The sequence below is a fragment of the Pyrgilauda ruficollis genome, unplaced genomic scaffold (assembly GCF_017590135.1).
Source record: "Pyrgilauda ruficollis isolate IOZ18807 unplaced genomic scaffold, ASM1759013v1 scaffold242, whole genome shotgun sequence".
Classification (NCBI taxonomy): domain Eukaryota; kingdom Metazoa; phylum Chordata; class Aves; order Passeriformes; family Passeridae; genus Pyrgilauda; species Pyrgilauda ruficollis.
In genome coordinates this window covers 77,384-101,733 of record NW_024523734.1, presented here as the reverse complement: position 1 = coordinate 101,733, position 24,350 = coordinate 77,384, and the positions used below count along the sequence as shown (strand labels likewise).

Sequence of the window (24,350 nt, the reverse complement as noted above, 5' to 3'; positions counted from 1 at the left end):
AAGAATGTTTAAAACTCGCGTTTGGTGTCGTGTTTTGAATCGCTTTTTGTTGGGTTATGGAGCGTGGAGAACGCTTGGAGCTTGGAGGGATGCGGGTGGTTGTGTGCCAGAGGTTGTGACTTGAACCATTTTCCCTTACAAAAATCGCTGTTTTGGTTTCAGTTTTCTTTCATGGGCTGCATTTTGGAAATTCGGAGTGTCATTATATTTGAACTTTTTGGTTTTTTTTCCTCAGCCCTCATGCTTCTGTGTTCGGTGTTCTTTCATGGGCTGCATTTTGGAAATTCGGAGTGTCATTATATTTGAACTTTTTGGTTTTTTTTCTCAGCCCTCATGTTTCTGCGTTCAGTGTTTTTTTCCCATGCGCCAGCATTATTAAAGTTATTATTTTCTCAGTAACTTCTGGATTCTTTGGGTCTTGGTTCCATTTGTCTTTCGAAGCTGCTGAGTTTTATCTTGGACTTCAGAGTGGGATGGTCTTTCAGTTGTTGCATTCAAGCTGTTCAACAGAGCAAATTAACTCCCTGCTAAAGCAAGTGCTGAACCACCCCAAATTATTATTTAATGAGCTGCTTCAGGTGTTGCCTGAGAAAAAGGATAAACCAGGATTTTTTTTTTCTTTTGTACTTCATCCCTCATCACTTTTTTTCTAATGTGTTTTCAGGCAGTCCCTGAGTGCTTTTATTTTTGGTCTTCAGTTTACTCACCCTCCCAATTTGTGTGGTGGATTGACCATGGAAGGCTCTTGATCTTGAGATGGGAGTGTGGTGATACTGGAATTGTTTCCAATAATGGATTTGTTTTGGATGAACAAATAAAAGCCCTCAGGGTTTTGTGAACCTGTCCTACCTGTCCGGCTGCTCCTTGAACACGTGGAGATTATAAATGTAATTTGAAAAACCTCTTTCTGAGGTCGGTTCTGAGCCCTCAGCTTGTGGGCTGATGTCTCATTAGCTGTCCTCATTTGGCTGCTTTGTTATTAGCCTTGGATGCAAATATGGAAAAATCCACTCAGACCCAGGCCAGCTTCGAAAAGTCACTGTTAGATCCATGTTGTTATCTGAGGCTTCAGGTTTTTGGCTCACAGTGGGGTTTGGGGAGCTCAGCCACTTCCCCCTCGTTCCTGAGGCTGACAAGGCAGGCTGCCCCTGCCCTTGGCTTTGCTCCTCCTCTGTCACTGATTAAATTTGTCCTGTAGAAGCACAGCAGAATTTGGGCTGGAGCTCTGGGTCCCTTCCTGGAGCAGGGCAGGGTGCTGAGCAGCCCCAGTGGCTGTGAGGGAGAGCTTGGCCACTGCTCCTTCTCCTCAGCTGGTCCCTCTTGCTCTTGGAGGAGCCTGCTCGGTGTTCCCTGAGCCCTCCTTCAGCCAGGAGCTGCACGTGGCCTTTATTCTGTGTGTTGGAAGGAGCCATGGTCAGGATGGCTGGGGAGGGTTTAAAACCCCCCAAGTTCCCCAAAAGCCAGGCTTTGGTGTACTCCACGCCACGCTGCCAGGTGGGACCTTCTGTGTCTCCCTCCATCTCTGCAGTGGAACGTGTCTGGGCTAATTCCTTGTGAAATGGATATTGTGGAGCCACAGGGCTTTTTTTCTTCCTTGGGGATTTTTGATGTCTTGGAAACACATTTGGATTTATTACTTGAATTTATCATATCTTGAGGACTTTTGTCTCTGACAGTTTGTCCTTGGTCCTCATTTGTTGCTTTTCCAGGGAGTAGAATTGGAGAGAAGAGAGAAACTGATGGATCTCCTCTGTCCTCCTTGGAGAAGACTTTGGGCTGTTTTGTTTGTGCTCTGGTACCTGAGTGTTTCCACTCCTCACATTTTTAGGGGTTTGGAGGAGGCTGGGCCGCTCCAGCTGGGTGGTTTGCTGCTTTTGGGGTCTGGTCTTTGTGGTTTTCAGTGTAGCTTGGAATTGTCCTGGACTTTCACAATCACATTCAACTAAAGCACTCACTGGCTTTGAGGAACTTTAATTAGTTAATTGGCTTCTTTGATAGCCCCACCCTGACTTGTCTGCTCTCCAAGACAGGCTTTTAATATTCCTTCATGATGTCAGGGCTGTGGTTTGGGTGTCATGTGTGGCTGTTTGGGGAGTGTTGGGTTGTACTCCTTGTGCTCCCACTGACACAATTCCCACCCAAACCCTCAGCTGTGGCAGACCTGAGACACTCCTTGGAGCAAGATGCTGAAAATCCCATTTGGCAGGGATTGAACGTTCTGCAGATCCAGTTCTGCAGTTGGGGTTGTTTCAGTAAAAGCTCCAAGGGAGGGATGCTTCCTGCAGGATAAGATCCTTTCAGCTCTGGAACTGGGGCAGGAATGGGCTGAAGGTGATCCAGCAGCCCTTGGCACAGTCAGAACGCGCTGCTGAATGTGGCATTGTCAGCTGGGGAGGAAACACTGCACCTTGTTGGGAATTCCAAGCCTGAGCTGTCCCCAGAACTGGGCTTTGTTAGTCAGAGATCCTATTTTCCCCTCTAGAGCAGATTAAATATTTAGTCTTCTCCGAGGAGTCACCTCAGAATGTGAGAAACTGCCTCTGTCATAGGTAATTGCACTTGGGGGGCATTATAAAAATGTGCTTCTTGCACCTCTTATCACAGAAATTCCCAGGTTATTGTTTGTGAAAGAGGAAACAACTGGAAGCCAAATGACCAGGCTGATGCTGGAGATTTGCTTTTTGCTTTTCTTTTTAGTTAGTGAATTGAATGGAGCATTTGGGAGTTGTGTTGTTGCTCCTCCCTCTGTTAGTCCCACCAATGTGGAATGGAATAGAGCTGCAGAGTGCCAAAATCTTGGACACTTTTCCAGTTTTCCTGAGCAGGCCAAAGTCTGAATATAGAGCAACTTGCTTCAGCAGATAGAAATAGCACATTTGCTGTATAATTACAGAAACTTGGCTCATAGGTTTTCGTAAGGCTGAGACCATTTTCCTTTTCCCTTGGCCAATATATAGAAGGTAATTCACAGAGAAATCGTGTTCATAAATGATAGTAATTCCTGCAATTCCCCTGGAGTTATCCAAGGCTACTGAAAGCATTTCTCAAGATCCAGGTGGTTCTTCTATGGCTTGCAAGAAGCAGTTTCAAAAGTGAGTGTCACCAGTGCATCTTCTGTGCTGAGCTGTGGAGCAGGCTGCTGCGTTCTGCTGGAGAGGGTGATGGGATCAGCAATGGCTTTTTGTTCTCTGTTAGCCAAATGTCCAAGGCAGTGTCAGGCCTGCAGTGGCACAGCAGAGCTCTGCTCTCTCTGAACCTCCTGTGGTTCCCCAGTTGCTCCCTTCCAGCTGGGCCCTCCTGGGACAGCATCATAATGAGCATCTTCTCAGAGAGCATCTCTTGCACTGCCTGGGGGACAGAGCCTCTCCTGAAGTCTTCTTGCCTTGAACATCTCAGAAGTGTCCAAGGCCAGGCTGGATGGGCTTGGAGCAGCCTGGGATAGTGGAAGGTGCCCCTGCCCATCTGTTAAATAAATGAATGAAAGATCTTCAAGGATCTTTCCAACCCACACCATTCTGGGATTATCTGCAGCTCCTGTGTTTCTTCATGGCAGTAACTCCAGAATCAGTTCCCAGCAGACCGTGGTGGCACATCTTGGTTGTCCTTGTTTCTCCTTGCATTTGGTGGCTCAGATGGAAATTCTGGTTTCTGATGTTACCAGTGATCTCTGTGCTGGCTTCTGATTCATTGCTGAAACCTACCCTGGGTTCCTGCAGGGGATTCAGGAGCTCTCTGAAAGGGAATGCTCACCCCCAGGGCAGTGTGCAGGGAGGTTACCCAAGTCCTGGCTGCCCAGGGAGCGTGTGTGGGATGAGGCTGGATGTGGGATGAGCTGTGCTTGCTGCTGCAGAGAGGAGATCCCATCGCTCTCCCTGTTCCCTTGTGCTGCTTTTGGTACCTGCAGGACTGTGCTGGCTGATTCACTGGTGAGCCCAGCAAAAACCTGTGGGTTTCCTTTTCTGCCTTGGCTTTCTGTGGGGTTAGGGCTGCAGATTGGCTCCCTGCACACCTGGCTTAGTGGGAGTGCTGGAGCCTGCGAGAAGGGGCAGCTGCCCCTCTCCACACCTGGAGCTTTGAGACCTCCCTGTTTGTGAGGTGTAGGAACATCTGGAATTGTTACCACATTGGTCTGATCTCACTGGACCTGCTGCTGGAAAGAAAGGCCCTTCCCAGTGCTGGCCATGGCAGTGGTGCAGGTGAGAGGAGCTGGAGCAGCTTCCTTACTGCCAAAACTGCTGGAGTTGGTCAGGGAGGAGGCTGGGACAGGAGGTGGGTGTGACATGGCTCTGTCTGGGGCAGTGGGATTTTGTTGTTATTATTTTAAATGAGTGATTTGATCTGACCATGAGCCTCCCTGCTGTACCCTGAGCAGCATTTCCCTGTGGAGGGAGGGGTCAGTCCCACCTGCCCTCTGCTGTTGCCCTTGGGGCTGCTGTGTCTCCAAACACTGTTGGCAGACTTCTTTCCAGGAGGTTCTCTGGGCAATTCAGTACTAAACCACATTCCCAGGCTCTAATCCAGCCATCTCAGTCATTTCAGGAAGAAGTCCTCAGGCATTTTTGCATTTCCTCCACCGGTTGGATCTAATGTGTGCCTTGTGAGACCCTGGATTTAACCCACGGTTGGGTGGGGGGATGTTGCAAACACCCAAACTGTGCAAAGTTGTTACTGCTCAGTTGGGTTTTGGTATTGGTGGGGAGGCAGTACCAGCTCCATGCTGGTGACAGTGGCTGGATATGAGCCCAGGGGTGCCCAGGTGGGCACAGCCCAGGGCAGGGATTGTCCCCTGTGCTGGCCCTGCTGAGGGACCCCCGGAATCCTGGGGGCAGCTCCGGGCCCCTCCCAACAGGAGAGCCCTGGAGGGGCTGGAGCGAGGCCAGGGAATGGAGCTGGGAAGGGAATGGAGCCCCAGGAGGGGCTGAGGGAGCTGGGAAGGGGCTCAGCCTGGAGCAAAGGAGGCTCAGGGGCCCTTGTGTCTCTGCACAACTCCTGCCAGGAGGGGACAGCCGGGGGGTCGGGCTGTGCTCCAGGGAACAGGGACAGGAGGAGAGGGAACGGCCTCAGGCTGGGCCAGGGCAGCTCAGGGTGGGCACCAGCAGGAATTTCCCCATGGAAAGGGGGATCAGGGATTGGCACCCAGGGGGTGTGGAGTGTCCATCCCTGGAGGTGTCCCAGGAACACCTGGAGGTGGCACTCAGTGCCCTGGGCTGGGGACAAGGAGGGGATTGGACACCGGGTGGGTTTGATGATCCTGGAGATGTCTCCCACCCTCAGGGATGCAGGAGCTCAGTGGTGCCCGGAGTTGCTGCAGGTGAACCCTGGACCCTCTGCCTGCCCCTGTCCTCCTCTGAGCTGGTGCTGGAACACGCCTCTGGACGGGACTGCACAGCATTTGGGAGACATTTCATTCCTCTTCTTTTTTTTTTCCAGATTCCAGAGATTTACTAAAGGAATTTCCACAGCCTAAAAACTTGCTCAACAGCGTGATTGGCCGAGCCCTGGGCATTTCCCATGCCAGGGACAAGCTGGTGTACATCCACACTAACGGGCCGAGGAAAAAGGTAATCCCATGCTGCTGGGAGGGTGGGACACACAGAGTGGGAAGGGAGCCACAGAACTGCTAATCCTGGAAGTAACTTCCCAGAGAAAATCATTGGACAGTTTTAATTCCACTTAAAAGTTGTGTGATAATCCTTCAAAGAAGAAATATTCTCACTTCTTCCTATTTTTCCTGATTTTCATGTGCTGTAAAGGTGTATAAATGCAGGTGCTGTTCCTCTTTTTGTGTGGATATTTTTCTTTTGAGTGACTTGCTGTATCTGGCCTTTCTCAGCAGAAAGACTGTGCTTAAAGATGTCCTGCTACCTTAGAAAATTGAGATTTAAAAGCTGTATTTTAGCCCTTAGGACCCCTAGATTGGATTATAAATTCCAGTGGAATAAATTCTGAAGCCTAGAATGTCCAGTTGTGAGCAGAAAAGGGGAGTCTCTTTGCAATGGAGGGAGGCTTCTAATAGTACTTAAGAGCAGAATGAAATGCATCCTCTTTGTTTGTTAAATGAAGCAGAGGAACCCAAGGTAGTTTGAGCTGTCTCTGGGATGCCCGAGGCCCAAATCCGGGTCTGGGCTATGATCTGAGCAGGAATTCTTACCTAATGGTGCTCCATGGTCAAGGCTGTGCCTCCTCCTGTCACACCAGCCCTCATTCCAGAGCTGAAAGCCCTTTCCAGCTGAAGTTTAACTGTAACCTACATTCCAGGAAAAGACTGAGTTCTGATGGCTTAACATTTTCCAGTAACATTCTGTCTAAAATTTCCCAGACAGTTTTTATTGCCACATCCTTTTCAAGCATCCCTGGATTTTAGGGGATACATTAGTAATGTTACTTCAGTGTTCTTCATTATTTGTGTTTGTTTTTCTTGCTCTTTCTCAAGCAGTAGTGCAGTTTCCCAACTTAAATTTTGGAATACCGTAGCCAGTGCCTCGTCCCTAAAATTTGGAGTACCCCAGGCAGTGCCTCATCACTTTAGTTTGCGTAATTGGTTCCCATTCTTGCCAGCACTTAAATAGATTAATGTGGAGAGTAACTTCAGATTAAAACAAAAAACTAAACCAGGAAAACAATAAAGGAAATAAAAGAGCCTTGGGGAAAAATGAGGGTTGCCTCACCAAGAAAAAGCAACCCATCAAATGTGGACAGAAGGACAGGTGAGAGCCTGGAGAGCTCTTGTTGGATAATAACAGGGGCTTTGTGAGCACTTGGCCTTCCTGAGACACCTTTTTTTCCCAGCAGGTCTGTGCTTTCCAGGCAGTGCCCTGAGGCAAAACCCATAGCAATTCCCTCCTGAGCCAGGTTCAGGGGCAGGAAGGCAGCCAGCCAGGTGCTGGGGAGTCAGGAGCCTGTGCTCCAGCCTTGGGGGATCCACTGCTGCCTTTCATCTGTGCTGTGGAAGCAGGAGAGAATTCCCTGGGCATTTCCCTCTTGGAGCCTTGTGGCATCTGCAGGGCTGGGAGCTGAGCGAGCTCTTGATTTGGAGCCCTTCTTTGAAGAGGGCAAAGTTCAGCTCTCAGCATTCTTTGCCTCTGCAGGTTTTTCATGCTCCCTTGCAGGAGCTGTGGTGGGGCTGTGGTTCTGCCAGTGCTTGTGTTGGGCTGGAGCTGGGTGCTCCTGTGCCCTGTGAGTGCTGGAGTACCTGGGAGCTGAGTCAGTCCTGTGCTGCTTCCATCGCAGTGAGGAAGCAGTTGGGAAGATTTCCTTGCTGTTGCAGCTGGAAGTGCTTGGAGAGGGGATCTCCTCCAGGGCATGCTCTGGCTGCTGCAGTGTGCAGAGGGACAGCCCTGGGATGGAATTGTTCCTGCAATGACCTCCTGGCATTTATCTCTGGGAGCTGACACCCTGTGACACCACAGCCTGTGCTGGAGCTCAGCCCTGCAGCTCCTGTGGGGCTGTGGCACCCCTGTGTCCTGCTCAGCCTTTTCCTGCAGAGCTCCTGCAGTGGAGCTTCCCCTGCAGGGACCAACACAGCTCTGTTCAGCTTTCCTCTGTTTTTCTCTTCTTTGCCTGGAGTGCAGAGATGGGTGGAGTGGGTGTGCTGTGGTGGAGGGGAGAGCTTGCCTGGCTCAGCCTGTGGCTCTCCTTGCCTTCCAGAAAGTCACTCTCCATATAAAGTGGCCGAAGAATGTGGAAGTGGAGGGCTATGGGACCAAGAAGATCGACGCGGAGCGGCAGGCGGCGGCTGCAGCGTGTCAGCTCTTCAAGGTGAGCTCTGCTGCTGCTCCTGGCCAGGCTCACCCTGCAGTGTGCAGCCAGCCTGGCCTGGTGCTGGGAGCTCTTTCTCTTTGCCTGTGCACTCCCTTAGTTGGCCCCTCTGGTAGTCAGGGGTAGAGGGTGAAGACCTGAGTCTGAATCCATTTTTGCTTAAAATGCCACTTGCTCCAGGTAGTCCTGGTCTTTGTTCCTTTTGTCCTGGCCCTTAATCAGCTCCTTAGCCTCAGCATCTACAGCAAATAGTTTCCCTCAGGTGGATTTTCTGCTCACTAACTCCCACTTCTGCCAGTGCAGCTGGGTGTGCAGTTGTAGGACCTTCAGAGCCTCCTGCTTCCTCTTCATCAAAGCCAGTGTGGCAATTACATGTTGTAATTTACTGTTACTCTCCAGTTATGCTTTGTTTGGCACTTACTTATGGCTGGAAATGGGTGTGTGCAGCCAGTATCAAACAGGCACAGTAAAACTATAAAGGTCACACTTGAAGGTGTTTATAGCTGAGAAAAAGATGCAGTTTTATCTCCAGCTCTGCCCCTGGCTGTTCTGTGTTACCTTGAGCAAGTGAGACTGATTCTGGAGTTTCCTATTAATCTATTCAGTGGGAACAGGCATATCTCTGTGCTCAGGAGAGGATGCTGGGATGCTCTGGCAGTGAGACAGCTTTTGATTTGCTTGTAGACCAGAATGCTCTTTAAGGAAATAGCCAACCTTCAGAAATTCAGGAGGGCAGTGTGAAAACTCAGCTTCTTCAGCTGCTTGATCTGATCCTCTAGTTCTGTGATCAGCAAAACTTGCTTCACTCACTGACTTCATTCCACCTCACTCAGTCAGCATTCACTGGGAATACATCCTGGTTTTATCTTCTCTAGTCCAGTTCCCTGCTTTCTTTGAGACCCTGGAGGATTTCAAAGGAAGGAAAATACCCTACTGATACATTTTCCCTGAATTTTGGAAATGGCTGAAGTGTGTTTTAGAGCTTAAACCAAAACCCAACCACCTGAAACCACAGATTGAACATGCAAAGCTTTCTTTGCCGGCTAAACTGGAATCTGGCAGAAGACCCTTGTGATGGGAGACCTTCTGTGATCACAGCTATAAGAAGAGCTGCCTTAAAAAGTTATCAGTTCAAGAAAATTAATAGTGTTTAATTAGTGCAGAGAGTGAATAGAGAGGCTTTGAGTAGAGCAGTGAGCTAGGTGAACTTTGGTGTCTTAGGCACTCCCACAGCACAAAATAATACAGCTTTTTCTAATACAGGGCCATTAAGGCCATTAAATGGCCTACAGCTGTAACTTTTAATTTATTAAAATTAAAGCTAGAACTTATTGCAGCACTCTGGTAATTTCAAAATGTTGTGCTACTCTCTGGATATGTCTGGAGCTTCCTGCAGGCTTCAGTCCTAAATGGTGATGGTAGGAGAGTTTTTAATTACTGTAGGCTTGCTTCAGAGCCTGACAGGTTAGGGATATTTTCCTGCTGCTTGTACAAATAACTGTTCCTGGGAAATGGAAGGAGATGAACCATTCCCTGAATTCTCACCCTGTATTATCCCAGATTATGCTAGTTCAGACTAGCCTTCCCAAAAAGATGCATTTCCTGCTCCGAGGGTGCTTTCAAAACTTGAGGGTGCTAAATATAGCCAAGAGTTTGTAAAACCCCAGTAAATCCTGGCCCACCCATTCTAAGGAGCTGTGCGTGGCTGAGAGCCATACCCTGGGAAGGGAAGGCAGGGACCAGATTCCCAATGGGACAGAGCAGTGCTGGGGGAAAGTCCAGAGCTCCTGCAAGTGCCTTTCCTCGCTCTGCCTTTGCGTGGGGAAGGATGGGGCTGCTCGTGCCCCCCGTCCCCAGCAGGGTGTGGGTTCCCAGAGCTGCCCTGTCTCTCCTGCAGGGCTGGGGCTTGCTGGGCCCCCGGAACGAGCTCTTCGACGCGGCCAAGTACCGGCTGCTGGCCGACCAGCTGGGCTGTCCCGACGAGCGCTGGTGCTCCGAGGGCAAGTGGCGCTCCAAGTCCGGGCCCTCCCTCGCCGACCTGTCCACCTGCTGGCGCCGCATGGAGCCCGACGATGCCATCCAGCCCATGGAGCAGGGCAGGATGCCCAAAGCCATGAGGAGGGAGGAGCTGGAGGAAGGGGAGCTGGAGGAGGGGGAGCTGGAGGAGGGGGAGCTGGAGGAGGAGGCCATCGATGTCTCGGATTACCTGCCCATGGCACACCAGGACGCACGCACCCCCGGCAGAGACGCCAGGTGGGTCTGGCTGGGAATGCTGAGCCAGGGCAGAGGGAAGGGAGGGTTTTCCTGTAGCTGGGGGGGCCTGGAGATGGGCCAGAGGAATAGTGGGGCAGCTGGTCTTGTACCTGGCTGCCATCCAGGGAATGCATAGACTTCCTCCCTGCAGCTCTGCCCTCTGGAGAGACTGCTGCCAGTCTTGCTACCTGCCTGATTCTTCTGTGCCTAAAGACATTTCCATCCCCAGAAGTGGTGCATGTCCACTTACACCAGGTTTTGACCACCCTGGTTTTGAGAGCAATGTTAAATCTGCTCCCTTCCGTCCCCATAGCTGCCTGCTTGACTTTATGAGCACAATCTTGGACTTCTAATAGGCAGCAGGAGCAGGATCTGTAAGAGATGTAGGTGATGGTGGTTATTTCTGTGATGTGGTTTTTAAATTCAGAATTATTTATTAATTAAATCTGTCTTGATCTGTTGATGCCATCTGGTCTGTAGCCTTGGTGTAAAGGTTTGATCCCTCTGCAGTAGGTGGCTTTGCTGGGCTGGGTGGTTGTGACTGACAGATTTTAGTAGCAAGGGACAGCAGGACTCTGCCCATCACCAGAATTACCTGGGCTTTAACAGAGCAGTTCCAGAGCTCAGTAGCACTCCTGGAGCGAGGCAGGGCTGAGCACAAGTGGACATTTGTACATGCAGCTCTCCTCTCGTCCCCTGCAGCCGAGGAGGCAGTTCCATTGAAATGACAGACGACAACACTGCCATCCGTGCCCTGACGCAGTTCCCACTTCCCAAAAACCTCCTGGCCCAAGTGATTCAGATTGCAACCTCTTCCTCCACAGTCAAGGTAAGATGCTGTCTGACTCCTGCCAGGGAGAAAGCTCAGGGGCTCCAACTGGAATCACTTTGGATGCTTTCTTTGGGCAGCAGAGCTGGGGAGAGGAGTGAAGTTAAAACTAGACCTAGAGAAATCAGTGTGAACAGCAAAGAAAAGACTTTGTGCTGAGAGCTGAGGGAATGTCTTAACAGAACAATGAGGAATGTTGCCCCTGAGGCCAGGGCAGTGGAGGAGCTGCTATCTGATGAAGGAGGTATTTTCTAAGGTTTCCTCTCCCCATATACCTGCAACAAGCACAAGTTTGTGTTGCTGGGAGCGATGTGTAACTTCTGTGCTGATAGAATCTTTCCACAACTCCATTCTTGCCCATATCCGGTGATCCTCCTTCCCAGGATGTGTCACCCACCTCCCAGAGCTTGTGTGCTCAGCAGAAAGGAGCTGAGCTCCACCCTCAGGCTCTGTTCCCCACAGTTGTCTGCTCTCACTTCGGCTTAGACAGCACCTTGTGAGCTGGGGAGTGGAGTTCAGTGCAGTAACCTTCTTGTAGTGCTCCATTAAAAAAAATCCAACAAGTCCAGCAAAAAAACGCATGGTGAAGGGTCCAGAGGGGCCACACGAGGAGTGGCTGAGGCCACTGGGATGGTTCAGCTGCAGCAGAGCAGTCTGAGGACAGAGCTCAGCAGGAGCTGCAGCTCCTCCCAAGGGACAGCTCCAATCTCTGCTCCCTGTGACAGCTGGAGCTGGGCCAGGGAGGGTCAGGCTGGCTACCAGGGAAAGGTTCTTCTTCAGAGGGTGCTGGCACTGCCCAGGCTCCCCAAGGAACAGGCACAGCCCCGAGGCTGCCGGAGCTCCAGGAGCATTTGGACAGCGCTCCCAGGCATGGGTGGGGTTGTTGGGGTGTCTGTGCAGGGCCAGGGCAGGGCTGGCTGGTCCCTGCTGTCCCACGGAGCCCGGTGTGTCGTTCCTGCAGGAGTACATGCAGTTCCGCACGGTGGGCACCAAGACCAAGATCTGCAAGCTGACGCTGCGCTGGCCCTGCCCCATGACCTTCGCTGCCAAGGGCCGGCGCAAGGTGGAGGCCGAGAACAAGGCAGCAGCTCTGGCCTGTCAGAAGCTGAAGGTGAGTGCCCCTGGCTGCTGCATCCCGTGCGGATGTGCCTCTGGATACGGGCTCCTTCTGCCTCACTCGCTGGGTTTGAGCCTGGCAGGGGATGCTGGAAACTTCCGGAGCTTTGACTTGTGTAATGAGCTAATGCTTAATGAGCTAATGCTTAATAAACATCTATTTCCAAACCTTGGGATTCACAGCATGCCAGAACCACAGCAAGGAACTCCACAAGAGGGTTTTGCAGTCATGGCTGCTGTTCCTCTGGTGGGTCTGCTTGAGACCTTGCAGGTGTAGTATCAGGGCAGGTGGTTGGTTCTGGTGTGTCTGGTCCTCCAGAGCTGGAGTGGGATCATGTCTGGTTTCTTGCTGTGGCAAGAAAAGCAGGAATTGGTGGGTTTGGGATGGTAAGGAGTTGGCCTATCCAAACGTGGGATCCAAGTGCTCTGTATCCCTGCCCTTGGTGTGAGCAGCCTCAGACCTGATGGCGTTGTTTGCTGTTCCCTGCAGAGCCTTGGCCTGGTGGACAAGAACAACAACCCCCTGAGCCACGCCATGTACAACATGACTTCCCTGCGGGAGCTGGGCGAGAACCAGAGGAAGCCCTGCCACATCAAAGTCCCTGAGGCCACCCTGCGCAAGATTGAGAACTACCTGAACCACGTAAGGCTCAGCCCCCTGAGGATCCCCTGTGCCTGATCCCTTTTCAGTTCAGGAACTGAATATGTTTGAAAGCTTCCTGTCAAGATGTTGAGGGAATTCATGGTTTGATTGTTGCCACAAAACCTGATCAGTCTCTGCTGCCCTTTGGGGAAGGGAGACCCTTTCTGGGCAGTGGCATTCCCTTTTGGAAGGCTCTGGGATTCTTAACGTTGAATCCAAAAGATGTGATTGATTAAAAGTTCTGCAACTTTTAATCCCATGAACATCTGGGCCAATGCTTTGATTTGTGTTCTAGACAATTCCTGACCTCTTGCTCTTTGTAGTTCTTCCTGTGGGATGTGGGACTTCAGTTTTTTCTTTTGCCAAGACAGAATATTTCTGGCTTAGCCAAAAGCTTGTATTTGGCATAAGTTATGTGTCTGGGTGGTGGTGTAACTTGATAGTTTCCAAAAGTTGTCTTTGAGGGGCTGTTGCACTGCAGAGCTGAAGTTACTGGTCTGTGCCTGTCAGTTCAGGCAGCAGCACTAATACCCCTCCTAAAATAGGGAATGCAGCAAGGAGCACACAGGGGGCTGCCCAAATTAGTTTTCACTTTGAATAACCTTGGTTCAGAACACGACTGACTTACCCAAGATCTGAGGAGACCTCGGCAGAGCCTTGGCCAAGCCAGACTGGCTGAGTCTGTTCCAGGCGCTTGTTCCTTTCTGTCCTTCTCAGGACTGGCACTAACCTTGCTGTCCTTGCCTGCTTCCTCCCCTCTCCCAGTATCCCGTGGACATCAGGGAGTCCAGGCCCCGGATTGCCGATGACATGATGAACCTGACCAAGGAATCTGGTGCCATCAGCGACGCCATCACGGGGAAGACCTACATCCCCATGCTGGAAGCAGAGGAAGTGCGCCTTAGCCAGAACCTGCTGGCCCTCTGGAAAAGGAGAGGAGCCTCCTGGCAGGAGAGCCACCCGCTGCCAGTAGACCCTCACAAGGACACCATCCTGTCAGCCATCGAGCAGAACCCCGTGGTGGTGATAGCAGGAGACACGGGCTGCGGGAAGACCACGCGGATCCCGCAGCTGCTGCTGGAACACTACATCCTGGAGGGCCGCGGCGCGCGCTGCAACGTGGTCATCACCCAGCCCCGGCGCATCAGCGCCATCTCGGTCGCCCAGCGCGTGGCGCAGGAGCTGGGGCCCAACATGAGGAAGAACGTGGGCTACCAGGTGCGGCTGGAGAGCAAGCCCCCTGCCCGGGGAGGGGCGCTGCTCTTCTGCACCGTGGGCATCCTGCTCAGGAAGCTGCAGGGCAACCCCAGCCTGGAGGGCGTCAGCCACGTCGTGGTGGACGAGGTGCACGAGCGGGACGTGAACACGGATTTCCTGCTCATCCTGCTCAAAGGCATCCAGAAGCTGAACCCTGACTTGCGCCTGGTGCTCATGAGCGCCACGGGGGACAACCAGCGCTTCTCCCACTACTTTGGGGATTGCCCCGTGGTCAAGGTGCCGGGCTTCATGTACCCTGTGAAGGAATACTACCTGGAGGAGATCCTGGCCAAGCTGGGCCGGCACCGGCACCGGCACTACGAGATCAAGGTGGGTGTGCAGAGAGGGGGAAGCCGTCCCCCTTGGATGGGGCACTGGCTTCTGGCCTGTCAGCAGGGGGACAGTTTGGGCCTGGGACTGCTCCTGCTTCCCTGTGGTTCTTGGACACTGTTTAATTAGCTTTAATTCCGTGCCAGTCCTTGTGAGGTGAAGTCAGCTTAGTAGAACCCCAGAGGATTTAGATTAAATTATGCATAAAGATGACTTTGCATTGGGGTCAGGTTGCTCTTGTCTCTCTTTAATGGGAAGTTTGATGTGTGAGTAGGCTGAGCTCATTGCTATGTGTACACAGACACAGAGTTGGATGTTTGCACACCCTAGGCAAGCCTGGCTCAGGACTGGGATGGTTGTGGCTTCCAGCACTGTTACCTCAGTGCTCACCGTCCTGCATGACTGAATTCCCTGATTGCTGCTTTCTGCAGCTGGTCTGACCCTCTGGAAAATGCCCTCCAGACATGTGCAGTGCTCTGGGTAATCCTACACCAGTGGTGGGTCATGGAGTCACACAGTCACAGAGGTTGGCCAGCATCTCCAGACGTTTTCTGGTCCAACCAGCTGGTCTGGAGTTTGTCAGACCATTTTTCCAGGCTGGAGAGATCACTCCCTGTGGCTGAGCAAGTGTCTGGAGTATCAGCCACTTCTCCCACTCCTGGATCATCAGCAAATTCGCTTGGAGTATCCCATTGCCTCCAGGGCATTCTTCCTGTTTCTGTTGTTGCAGGGATTGTATCTGAGCTTTAATAGTCTGTTCCAAATTCCTGAGAGCTACAGGAGCTCCTGCTTGGAGCCTGATGAATTTGAACTCCGAGGTCCATGTGGCAGTTTTGACAACAAAAATCTCGTGGCAATTCTGTAACTTGTGAGGTGCTGTTCAGCAGAGGTGCACAGATCTGGACAGTGGGAAGGGACTGTGCATTCTCTCCTCACAGCAGGGAAACTGGCAGCACTTGTGACCGGAGCAGGCTCCAGATGGAGCCCAGACCAGGCTCCTGGCTCCAAGTCCTGGGCAGGCTGTCCAAGTGAGGTGCTTTGGAGTGCCCATGTGCTGTGCTGACACCCCCTGAGCCCTGTCCTGTCCTTCCCAGCAATCCGACGATGAGTGCGTCCTTGACCTTGACCTGATCACCGACCTCGTGCTGCAGATCGATGCCCATGGAGAGCCAGGTGGGTCCTGCCTCGCCCCGAGCTCTTCCTTCTGTTGGGGGGAGAGAAAGGGAGCCCCTCCAGAGCCTTTGCAGAGACACCACGATGCTGAGCCTCTGCTGCAAGGGCTCCTTGAATTCCTGCTGAGCCAAGTGGTCTCGAGCCATGCGGCACGAACAAATTCTGAGTCTTTAGCTAAGACAGGGTTATAGGAAATCAGGGCAACCCTGACGAAGGGAGGAATGACGAGGAGGACTTTATTGATACCAGAAGGCTAATTAATTACTTCATTACATTATATTATTTTATACTATATTACATTGAATCTGTATTTAAAGTATTTAAGTCTACTGACTAGAACTTTGTGACTGTCTCTTGACCGACAGTCTGGACACGCACTTGGCCCTGATAGGCCAAGGAAACAAAACACTTTGAGAAACAATCTCTATATTGCATTTTACTTTGGCACAACACAGGTGCAGCAAATGAGATAAGAGCTGTTTTCTCTTTCTCTGAAGTTCCTCACTGTGATTCCTAGAAAATATCCTTAAGAAGTTGTGTCTTGCCTTTCTCTGTAAAGAGAAATGTAGCTACACAGGGTTGGATTCCTCCGTGTCCTGGGCAACTATTCCAAGACTTGTCTGTGCTTCAGCACTGGGAGCCTTGTGCTGCATAATTACCTTTTGTATTGGAGCCTCATCCCTGTCAGATACCCTTGCCTGGAAGGTGATGTGTTTGGGAAGAAGGCAGGACCCTCAGGTGACTTCAAGAGATTGAAGTGTTTCAAAGCTCGTGGGTATTCACTGTCAAACTCCAGGTAGCCTGGTAGCTTTGTGCCCTGGAAATGTGTGTCTCCAGCTGGGGAAAAGCACTTGGATTTAGAGGCTGTGTTCTTAACTGCTGGTGTGTTCCAGGTGGGATCCTGTGCTTCCTCCCTGGCTGGCAGGAGATCAAGGGGGTGCAGCAGCGGCTGCTGGAGATGCTGGGCTCGCAGAACAGCCGCTACCTCGTCTTGCCAGGTGAGAGGGCAGGCCAGCCCCTTCTTCCCAGGATTCAGGAGAATCTGGGACAGTTGGCTTCATGTGCCCCTTCAGCTTTGCTCTGCTACAGAGCTGGTGAGCTTTGATGTCCCAGCTGTGTAATGGTGTGTGGTAAGTGTGAGTAATTCCTCCTAGCAGAGGCTGAGTAACTCCTGTGTGTGATCAAAGAGAGTGGCTTCCCATTTGCCTCCAGCAATTTGGAATTAGGCAAAGGGAAAGCAGCTCAGTTCTGCACTGCTCTAGCTGCATGCTGAGATCTCAGGACCACAAAAGATCTCAGGACCTGTTCTGTGGGATGCAGGTGGACTCTGGAACTCGGCTTTGATCAGTGAATTTAACATTCCTTGCCCCAGGAGGAAATTTACAACAAAAGCTCTCAAGGGTTTTGGCATTTTTTGTTTGTTTCTGAGCAGCTCTGCCTATTCAGTGGCAAACCAGGCCAGGCAGGAGCAGAGCTTTGAGCAGCTAGGCTGTTAAAATAAGTGCAGATGTAGTTTGGTGGAAAGTGCCTGGCTCTCCTCTGCCCCACTGTGCTCTGCCAGGAATTCCTGCACGGTGCTGAGCTGTGGCAGGGAAAGCTGGGATACAGGACAGCCATGGGCCCTCCATGTGAAGCACTTCTGACAGAGTGGGCCCCCATGCAGTGAGAATCCCTGCCCCAAGGGACTTCTGAGGAGGGGCAGCTGCAGAGCTGGACTGTGGGAGAGAGTGGAATTTCTGCCAGGGATATTCCTGGGGTTCCACCAGGCTCTGGGACAGGAGGTGAGCAGAGCTCCTGCTGCTGCTGAGCCACAGGTTGAAGCAACTGAAATGAGGCCTTCCCAAATGACTTGTGGGAGATTTTTCCTGGGGTCTGGCTGGCAGGAAGCTGCTGGCAGTGCCCACTGGTGGTGTCCCCACTTCTGCGAGAGGTGACAGTACAAGGAGAGGCTCAGCTGGGCAGATCTGACTCTGGTTTGGTTTCTCAGTGCACTCCAACATCCCCATGATGGACCAGCAGAACATCTTCCAGAGGCCTCCACCGGGCGTCAGGAAGATTGTCCTGGCCACCAACATCGCCGAGACCTCCATCACCATCAACGACATCGTGCACGTGGTGGACAGCGGCACGCACAAGGAGGAGCGCTACGACCTCAAGACCAAGGTACTGCTGCCTTGCTGCCTCTGACTCACCTGGGACACTCCGGAGCAGAGGGCTGTGGTCAGAGGAGTATTTGAGGTGCCATCAATGGGATGATGGAGCTGCTTCTCATTTTGCCTCAGTGGGACAGGCGTTGTGTTGTTTGGGGAGAGTGTTGGACTCCTCGTCAGTGTTTGCTGTGTCCAGGCTCTGGGCCAGGCTCCCCATCAAATTATTGAGTTTTTTCAAACAATTTAAGGCAAATCCTCCTCCATTCCCAACTCTGTTTCACTACAGAACACCAGTAGCTTCTCTGTTTGCTTTCAGCCTTTTTCTATGATTTCATCAAAAACCTCTTGCTGGCCCTCGCAGGGCAGTCCTGACCTGTTAGATCCTACTCTTGTTTCCAGCTCTCCTGGCCCAGTCCCTGTTGCTCATCTTTCCAAGGGGGATCTGCTGCCCCCAGGCCCATTCCTGGCAGTGCTGGGCCCTGAGTCTGGGAAGGCTCATTTGTACACCTTTGCAACAAAGTGAAGGCAACTGTGCTGCTGTTGCTGTTGGGAAAAGGAATTGTGGCAACATCCCTCTGCCCGTGTTCTAGAACATCATCTCCCAGGGCCAGGTGGCCATTCACACCTTGGAGCAGTTCTGGTTTAAACCCAGCCCTTTGGTATTTGCCCAGTTTTATGCCAGTTCAGAATGCAGACCCTGAGGCAGGGCTGGGATGGGGAGCCCCGGGATGGGACAGGGACAGGTGTCCAGCAGGTGGCATCTGGGTCCCATCCACGCAGCCCGGAGCTGCTGCTGGACAGAGAGCGGCACTGCATTGAGGCAGGAGAGTGGGAAGGGCTTCCCTGGCCCTTTGGGACCATTCAGTGTGAGTTCTCTTGGCTGGGTGGAAAGATGGCAAAGGGAGTGACTTTGGATATGGGCCTGGAGTGACAGGACAAGAGGGAATGGCTTCCCACTGCCGGAGGGCAGGGTTAGATGGGATACTGGGAAGGAATTCTTGGCTGGGAGGGTGGGGAGGGGCTGGAATAGATTTTCCAGAGAAGCTGTGGCTGCCCCTGGATCCCTGGCAGTGCCCAAGGCCAGGCTGGACAGGGCTTGGAGCAGTCTGGGACAGTGGGAGGTGTCCCTGCCATGGCAGGGTGGAACAGGATGGGCTGCCAGGTGGCCATTCACACCTTGGAGCAGTTCTGGTTTAAACCCAGCCCTTTGGTATTTGCCCAGTTTTATGCCAGTTCAGAATGCAGACCCTGAGGCAGGGCTGGGATGGGGAGCCCCGGGATGGGACAGGGACAGGTGTCCAGCAGGTGGCATCTGGGTCCCATCCACGCAGCCCGGAGCTGCTGCTGGACAGAGAGCGGCACTGCACTGAGGCAGGAGAGTGGGAAGGGCTTCCCTGGCCCTTTGGGACCATTCAGTGTGAGTTCTCTTGGCTGGGTGGAAAGATGGCAAAGGGAGTGACTTTGGATATGGGCCTGAAGTGACAGGACAAGAGGGAATGGCTTCCCACTGCCGGAGGGCAGGGTTAGATGGGATACTGGGAAGGAATTCTTGGCTGGGAGGGTGGGGAGGGGCTGGAATAGATTTTCCAGAGAAGCTGTGGCTGCCCCTGGATCCCTGGCAGTGCCCAAGGCCAGGCTGGACAGGGCTTGGAGCAGTCTGGGACAGTGGGAGGTGTCCCTGCCATGGCAGGGTGGAACAGGATGGGCTTTAAGGTCCCTTCCAGCCCAAAGCAGTCCAGGGTTCTGTGCTCTGACCAGAGCTGTGGGAGGGCTCACCCTGCTGCTGTCCCCACAGGTGTCCTGCCTGGAGACCGTGTGGGTGTCCAAGTCCAACGTGGTGCAGCGGCGCGGGCGCGCCGGGCGCTGCCAGTCGGGCTTCGCCTACCACCTGTTCCCGCGCAGCCGCCTGGACAAGATGCCCACCTACCAGGTGCCCGAGATCCTGCGCACGCCCCTGGAGAACCTGGTGGTGCAGGCCAAGATCCACATGCCAGAGAAAACGGTGAGCACGGCACCGGCTGCGGGGACTGAGGGGGTTCGTGGAGCCCCAGGGACAGGAGTAGGCAGAACCCAGAGTGCTGATGGCTTGGGTTTGTGCTTTGCTAAACATGGTGCTGTCCAGGGAAGTTCAGCCCAGGAAACGTGTAGATCCCTGAGACCACAGAGTGTGTCTGGAAGCTTGAAGGAATGGAGAGGGCTGAGTCATATCCCTGGAGGCAAACAAAGAGGGAATTGTGCTGCAGTCTGGGTTCCCGATGGCTCTCACACTGTATGGGAAACTGGCTCACTTTTTCCCTTTTCCCTTCCCCTGCTGTGTTGCAGGCAGTTGAATTTCTCTCCAAGGCTCTGGACAGCCCTGACATCAAAGCTGTGGATGAAGCCGTGATCTTGCTGCAGGAGATTGGTGAGTTAATTCTGTGTCCTGGAAACATGTTTGTTGTCTCAGCTTGGGGAGTGGGACTTGGCACAGGCTGCTGTGGGGCAGACTGGGCAGGATTGTCCCTGGATAGCAGTTGACAGTGACTTCCCCAAACGACGTGCCCTGTGCTGTTTTATTTCCCACCCTGCTTTGCATAAAAACCGGGGATAACTTTCTAAGGTTAAAAAAATAAAGGGGAGGCAACAGAAAGAAGGGAAGTGGTGATCTGGAGTTGATGGCTGAGGGACAGAAGGAAGGGGTGATCTGGAGTTCAGGGCTGGGCCTTGTGGATGCTCCTGTGGCTGTGACAGCAGTTTCTGTGTCCTGAGCTCAGCTGAACTTGGGGGGCTCTGGGTGCTTACTGCAGGCCCCTGTCCGTGTGCCTCTTCTGGAGGTCACCCCAAATCTTCCCAGCCCCGGCAGTTCCCCCATCCCCTGCTTTGGCTGTGCTGGGAGCTGATGGATGTGCCACACGGGTGGCTCTCCTGCAGGAGTGCTGGACCAGCGGGAAGCGCTGACCACCCTGGGCAAGCGCCTGGCGCAGATCTCCACGGACCCTCGGCTGGCCAAGGCCATCGTGCTGGCCTCCATCTACCGCTGCCTCCACCCGCTGCTGGTCATCGTGTCGTGCCTGACGCGGGACCCCTTCAGCAGCAGCCTGCAGAACCGCGCCGAGGTGGACAAGGTGAGGAGCCCCCCGGCACAGGAGGGGAGCTGGGCCGGGGGCTGCCCGTGGCTCAGCTGTGTCCCTGTCCCAGGCCAAGGCCGTGCTGAGCCGGGAGAGCGGCAGTGACCACCTGGCCTTCGTGCGGGCGGTGGCGGGCTGGGAGGAGGTGCTGCGGCGCAGGGACAGCCGTGCCAGGGACAACTACCTGCAGGACTACTACCTGTACGGGCCCAGCCTGCGCTTCATCAACGGTGAGTTCAGAGCCTTCCTGCCCCTGCCCTGGCCTCGGGCGGCTGCTGCGCAGGGAGGGACACGGGGCACAAATGGGCTGTGCTGGGCCAGCAGCCGCAGGACCAGGCAGGGTCTGGCTTTGGCCCAGGACAGGTCTCCTGTCCCAGCCCGGGTGGTGCTGCCCTGCTGAGGTGACTCATTCCACGGGGGGAAGGAGAGGGTGAATCTCACCTCTGGGGCTGTCTCCTCCCTCCAGGCCTCGTCAAGCAGTTCTCTGAGAATCTCTATGAAGCCTTCCTGGTGTCATCCCCGTCTGACTGTACCATGCCCTCGTCTGTGTGTAACCAGTACAGTGAGGAGGAGGAACTGGTCAAGGGTGTCCTCATGGCTGGGCTCTACCCCAACCTCATCCAGGTACTGCCACTGCCATTGCTCTCTGGGGGGGGCTGTCACAGCAGGTGGCACCGGGAAGTGCTGAGGTGCCAGAGAAGCTTCTGCTCTCTTGGGAGTGAGTGTCCTGCCCTGGGCTCCGGCCTGTGCTCCAGTGCTGTCCCTGATCCCCGCTCACGGGGAGTGGCCACCCCAGCTTGTGTGGGTCCATGTTTAGGTTCTCATCACTGGGTTTGGGAGCCATTGAAGTGGCATTTTTCTCCTGTTTGCTGCCTGAGGTGGCATCTTCCTCCTCCTGTTGTCTCTGGTGGCACTGAGTGACTGCCAGGTGTGGTTACCCCAGGAACGCTCCACTAACCCGTGGACTTCCTGGGAGTGGAGGGACATCATCCCCCTCCCTCTGTCAGAGGGAGCTGTGGCTGTTAGGGCTGCTGCTGGTGCAGGTGTGTGACAGTCCCCTCCCGTGGCAGGTGAGGCAAGGCAAGGTGACACGCCAGGGGAAGTTCAAGCCCAACAGCTACGCGTACCGGACCAAGGCCGGCACCGTGCTGCTGCACAAGTCCACCATCAACAGGTGGGTGATCGGGGAGGGGGTCCCACGGGGCGGTGGCTGTGCCCAGGCCTGGCCAGGCTGACAGAGCTGCTCCTGCAGGGAGGCATCCAAGCTCTACAGCCGCTGGCTCACCTACTTCATGGCCGTCAAGTCCAACGGCGGCGTCTTCGTGCGCGACTCGTCCCAGGTGCACCCACTGGCCGTGCTGCTCATGACTGACACCGACATCCACGTGCGAGGTGAGTGCTCAGGGCACCCAGCCTGCTCCAGCTGCTCCCTGGCCCCAGTTCCTGCTTCCCGAGGCTCTCAGGCTGGCCATGCGTTGCTGTGGCGGGGCCATGGAGGTGATGGTTTGTGAGCTGTTCCCAGCTGCTGCTCTGCAGGGAGACAAAGACAGCCCTGGCAGGCTGAGCCTTAGGGCTGTGCCTGATCATCCTGGGGCAAGGAGCTGAGCTGGCAGGATCCCACTTGTCCCTGGGGATGTGTCTGTTCAGCCTGTGGGGTTTTGGCAGTGCTGCAGTCGGTCGCTAGCCCACGAGCTCAGTAGGGCTGTGCCATCGGTCACCTCCTGTGGGAAACCAGGAGGATCCCAGAGTGTGCTCAGAGCCGCCTGGCTTTTGTGGAGCTGTTGGCCCAGCCGAGTCCCTGGACCGGCTAAACCGAGTGTGGGGAGGAGCTGCCTCAGGGGCAGCCGAGGAGCCCCAGCAGCCCCGTTCCCCCTGACGCGCTCTCCCTCCCCCAAGATGACGGCTGGCGAGCGACGGTGTCCCTGACGGACAGCGACCTGCTGGTGCTGGAGGGGGACTCCTACACCATCCGCCTGCTGCGCGACTTCCGCGTGTCCCTCTCCAAGATGGTGGAGACGTGCCTGTGCTACGAGATGGCCGCGATCCCCGGGGACCTGCACCACCAGCACAGCCAACTGCTCGACATCCTGGTGGATCTGCTCAAGGGCCCTCCCGGCAGCTTCGGCTCGTAGGCGGAGCTGCAGCCTCGTGTGGGGACTTGTAATTTGTATAAAGATGTTCACAAATGTTTATTTAAATAAAGTTCTATTTATCCCTTGTGAAGTCATCTCTCTCCATCCTAGAAGATTAATGTTGTCTGAATCTCCTGCTGTCGGCTCCGTGCATGGTCACCGCGTGGGAAGAGCAGCGCAGTCCCGCCGGGAATGGACTGGGAGTGCCGACGGACCCCGGCTCGCGGACACCCACCCGCCTCCTCCGCTCGTCCCTGACCGGGAGCAAGGCCACGGCTGCTGCGGGCCCTCCTCTGCCCCCTCCCCACGGGGCCAGAGCCGCTCGGGGCTCAAGAGGAGGACGGATGTCCCGGCTGTGCCAGGATCGTGGATGCAGCAGCTCCGGCAGGGAAGGGATCGCTGATCGTCGTCTCTCCGCTCTCCACATGGAGGAAGCCCCGAAAGCACCGGATGGACGGGAATTCCACGCGGGATCCGAGGGGCCCTGCCAGCCCCAGCACAGTCGTGGCGTCTGAGTGTGAGATGTGACTCGTCCTTCCCAACCTGCCTGTACTTCTCGTCCTCTTGCGTTGTTCCTATGATTTTTTTTAAATTCCTGTTCTCCCTACGTGGAGGAGGCCGAATCCCTGTCCCTTGTGCAACACAGGACGTGATTGTAGCTGCCAGGCTGCCTGTGAGCGCCGCTCCTGCGGGAAGCCAGGAGCAGAGGCACAAAACCTTTGTTTTCTATGAACAGGGACCATATTTCTGTGGAAGGAGGATTGCGACAGGCACAGCACTCACTGAGGAATCTGGAGTTTAATCCCAGCTTTGCCTTGGATTCTCTGTCCGAAGAAGACAGTGACCTACCTCACAGGGCTGTTGTGAGGGTCGGGGTTTGTAACGGGAGCCCTCGGGCCCAGGGCTGTGCCCCCCGGGGCCTGGGCTCCTTTCTTTTTATTCCCATTTCTTACGCTCTTTGTACCTGCAGCCGGGAATGGGAGCGAGGCCGTTTCCATGGCGCTGGGGCTCCTGCCCCGCGCCCCCCGGGGCCACCCTTTGGTTCTCCCAGTTCTACCATTTAAGTTCTGCTCATGGGCTTTGGGGCGCCGGGCTGTGCCAGCACAAGGCCCGGGGGCCCTCCCGAGGCTCCGCTGCCCCGGCCGTGGGGACGCCCTTGGAGTCCTGCAGCCTGGGGTCACTCCGAACTGCTCATCTTCATTTCACTTGCTTGAGGTTGTCACTATTATTTGACCAGTGTTTGTTTCTTTTGGCCTGTATAATGGGCAGTATGGTTTTCCCTTCCAGCAGGTTTAAAAAAAAAAAATGAAAAAAAAGGACAAAAAAAAAAAAAAGACTAAGCTATTGTCTAAATGGTTCCGAACTAGTGTGATATTGGGATACTTCCGTGGCTGTTATGTGATACTGGATCTTTTTACAACATAGATTAAAGACAATAAAAAGGGATAGAGTAGGAACTGCCTCTGTCCTCTTCATTCTTTTTTTTTTACTATTTTTTGTTCTGCAAAGGTTGGAATTTTGTGCCTTTCCCTGGGTAGGGAAGAGCAGCAACAGCTCCTTCTCTGCTGGGAGCGGTGCAGAGCTGCCCTGGGGCTGTGGGGG

The 24,350-nt window shown here is 53.9% G+C and overlaps 1 protein-coding gene across 2 annotated transcripts in view; it reads left to right on the top strand.

Annotated features, from left to right (window-relative positions):
• The window catches only part of DHX30 (DExH-box helicase 30), a 31,726-nt gene extending 7,521 nt beyond the window's left edge, over positions 1-24,205 (top strand). For both annotated transcript variants that reach the window (XM_041470215.1, XM_041470214.1), the window contains 18 exons: positions 5,431-5,561; positions 7,648-7,758; positions 9,656-10,011; positions 10,714-10,840; positions 11,802-11,951; positions 12,447-12,599; positions 13,365-14,186; positions 15,281-15,359; positions 16,253-16,357; positions 17,347-17,522; positions 19,305-19,511; positions 19,832-19,913; positions 20,420-20,613; positions 20,687-20,846; positions 21,083-21,240; positions 21,687-21,790; positions 21,869-22,008; positions 22,513-24,205. In XM_041470215.1, the coding sequence (XP_041326149.1) occupies positions 5,431-5,561; positions 7,648-7,758; positions 9,656-10,011; positions 10,714-10,840; positions 11,802-11,951; positions 12,447-12,599; positions 13,365-14,186; positions 15,281-15,359; positions 16,253-16,357; positions 17,347-17,522; positions 19,305-19,511; positions 19,832-19,913; positions 20,420-20,613; positions 20,687-20,846; positions 21,083-21,240; positions 21,687-21,790; positions 21,869-22,008; positions 22,513-22,748 (3,491 nt within the window). In that variant the 3' untranslated portion in view covers positions 22,749-24,205. The remainder of the gene's footprint in view (positions 1-5,430; positions 5,562-7,647; positions 7,759-9,655; positions 10,012-10,713; positions 10,841-11,801; positions 11,952-12,446; positions 12,600-13,364; positions 14,187-15,280; positions 15,360-16,252; positions 16,358-17,346; positions 17,523-19,304; positions 19,512-19,831; positions 19,914-20,419; positions 20,614-20,686; positions 20,847-21,082; positions 21,241-21,686; positions 21,791-21,868; positions 22,009-22,512) is intronic.
• Positions 24,206-24,350: the final 145 nt, after the last annotated feature.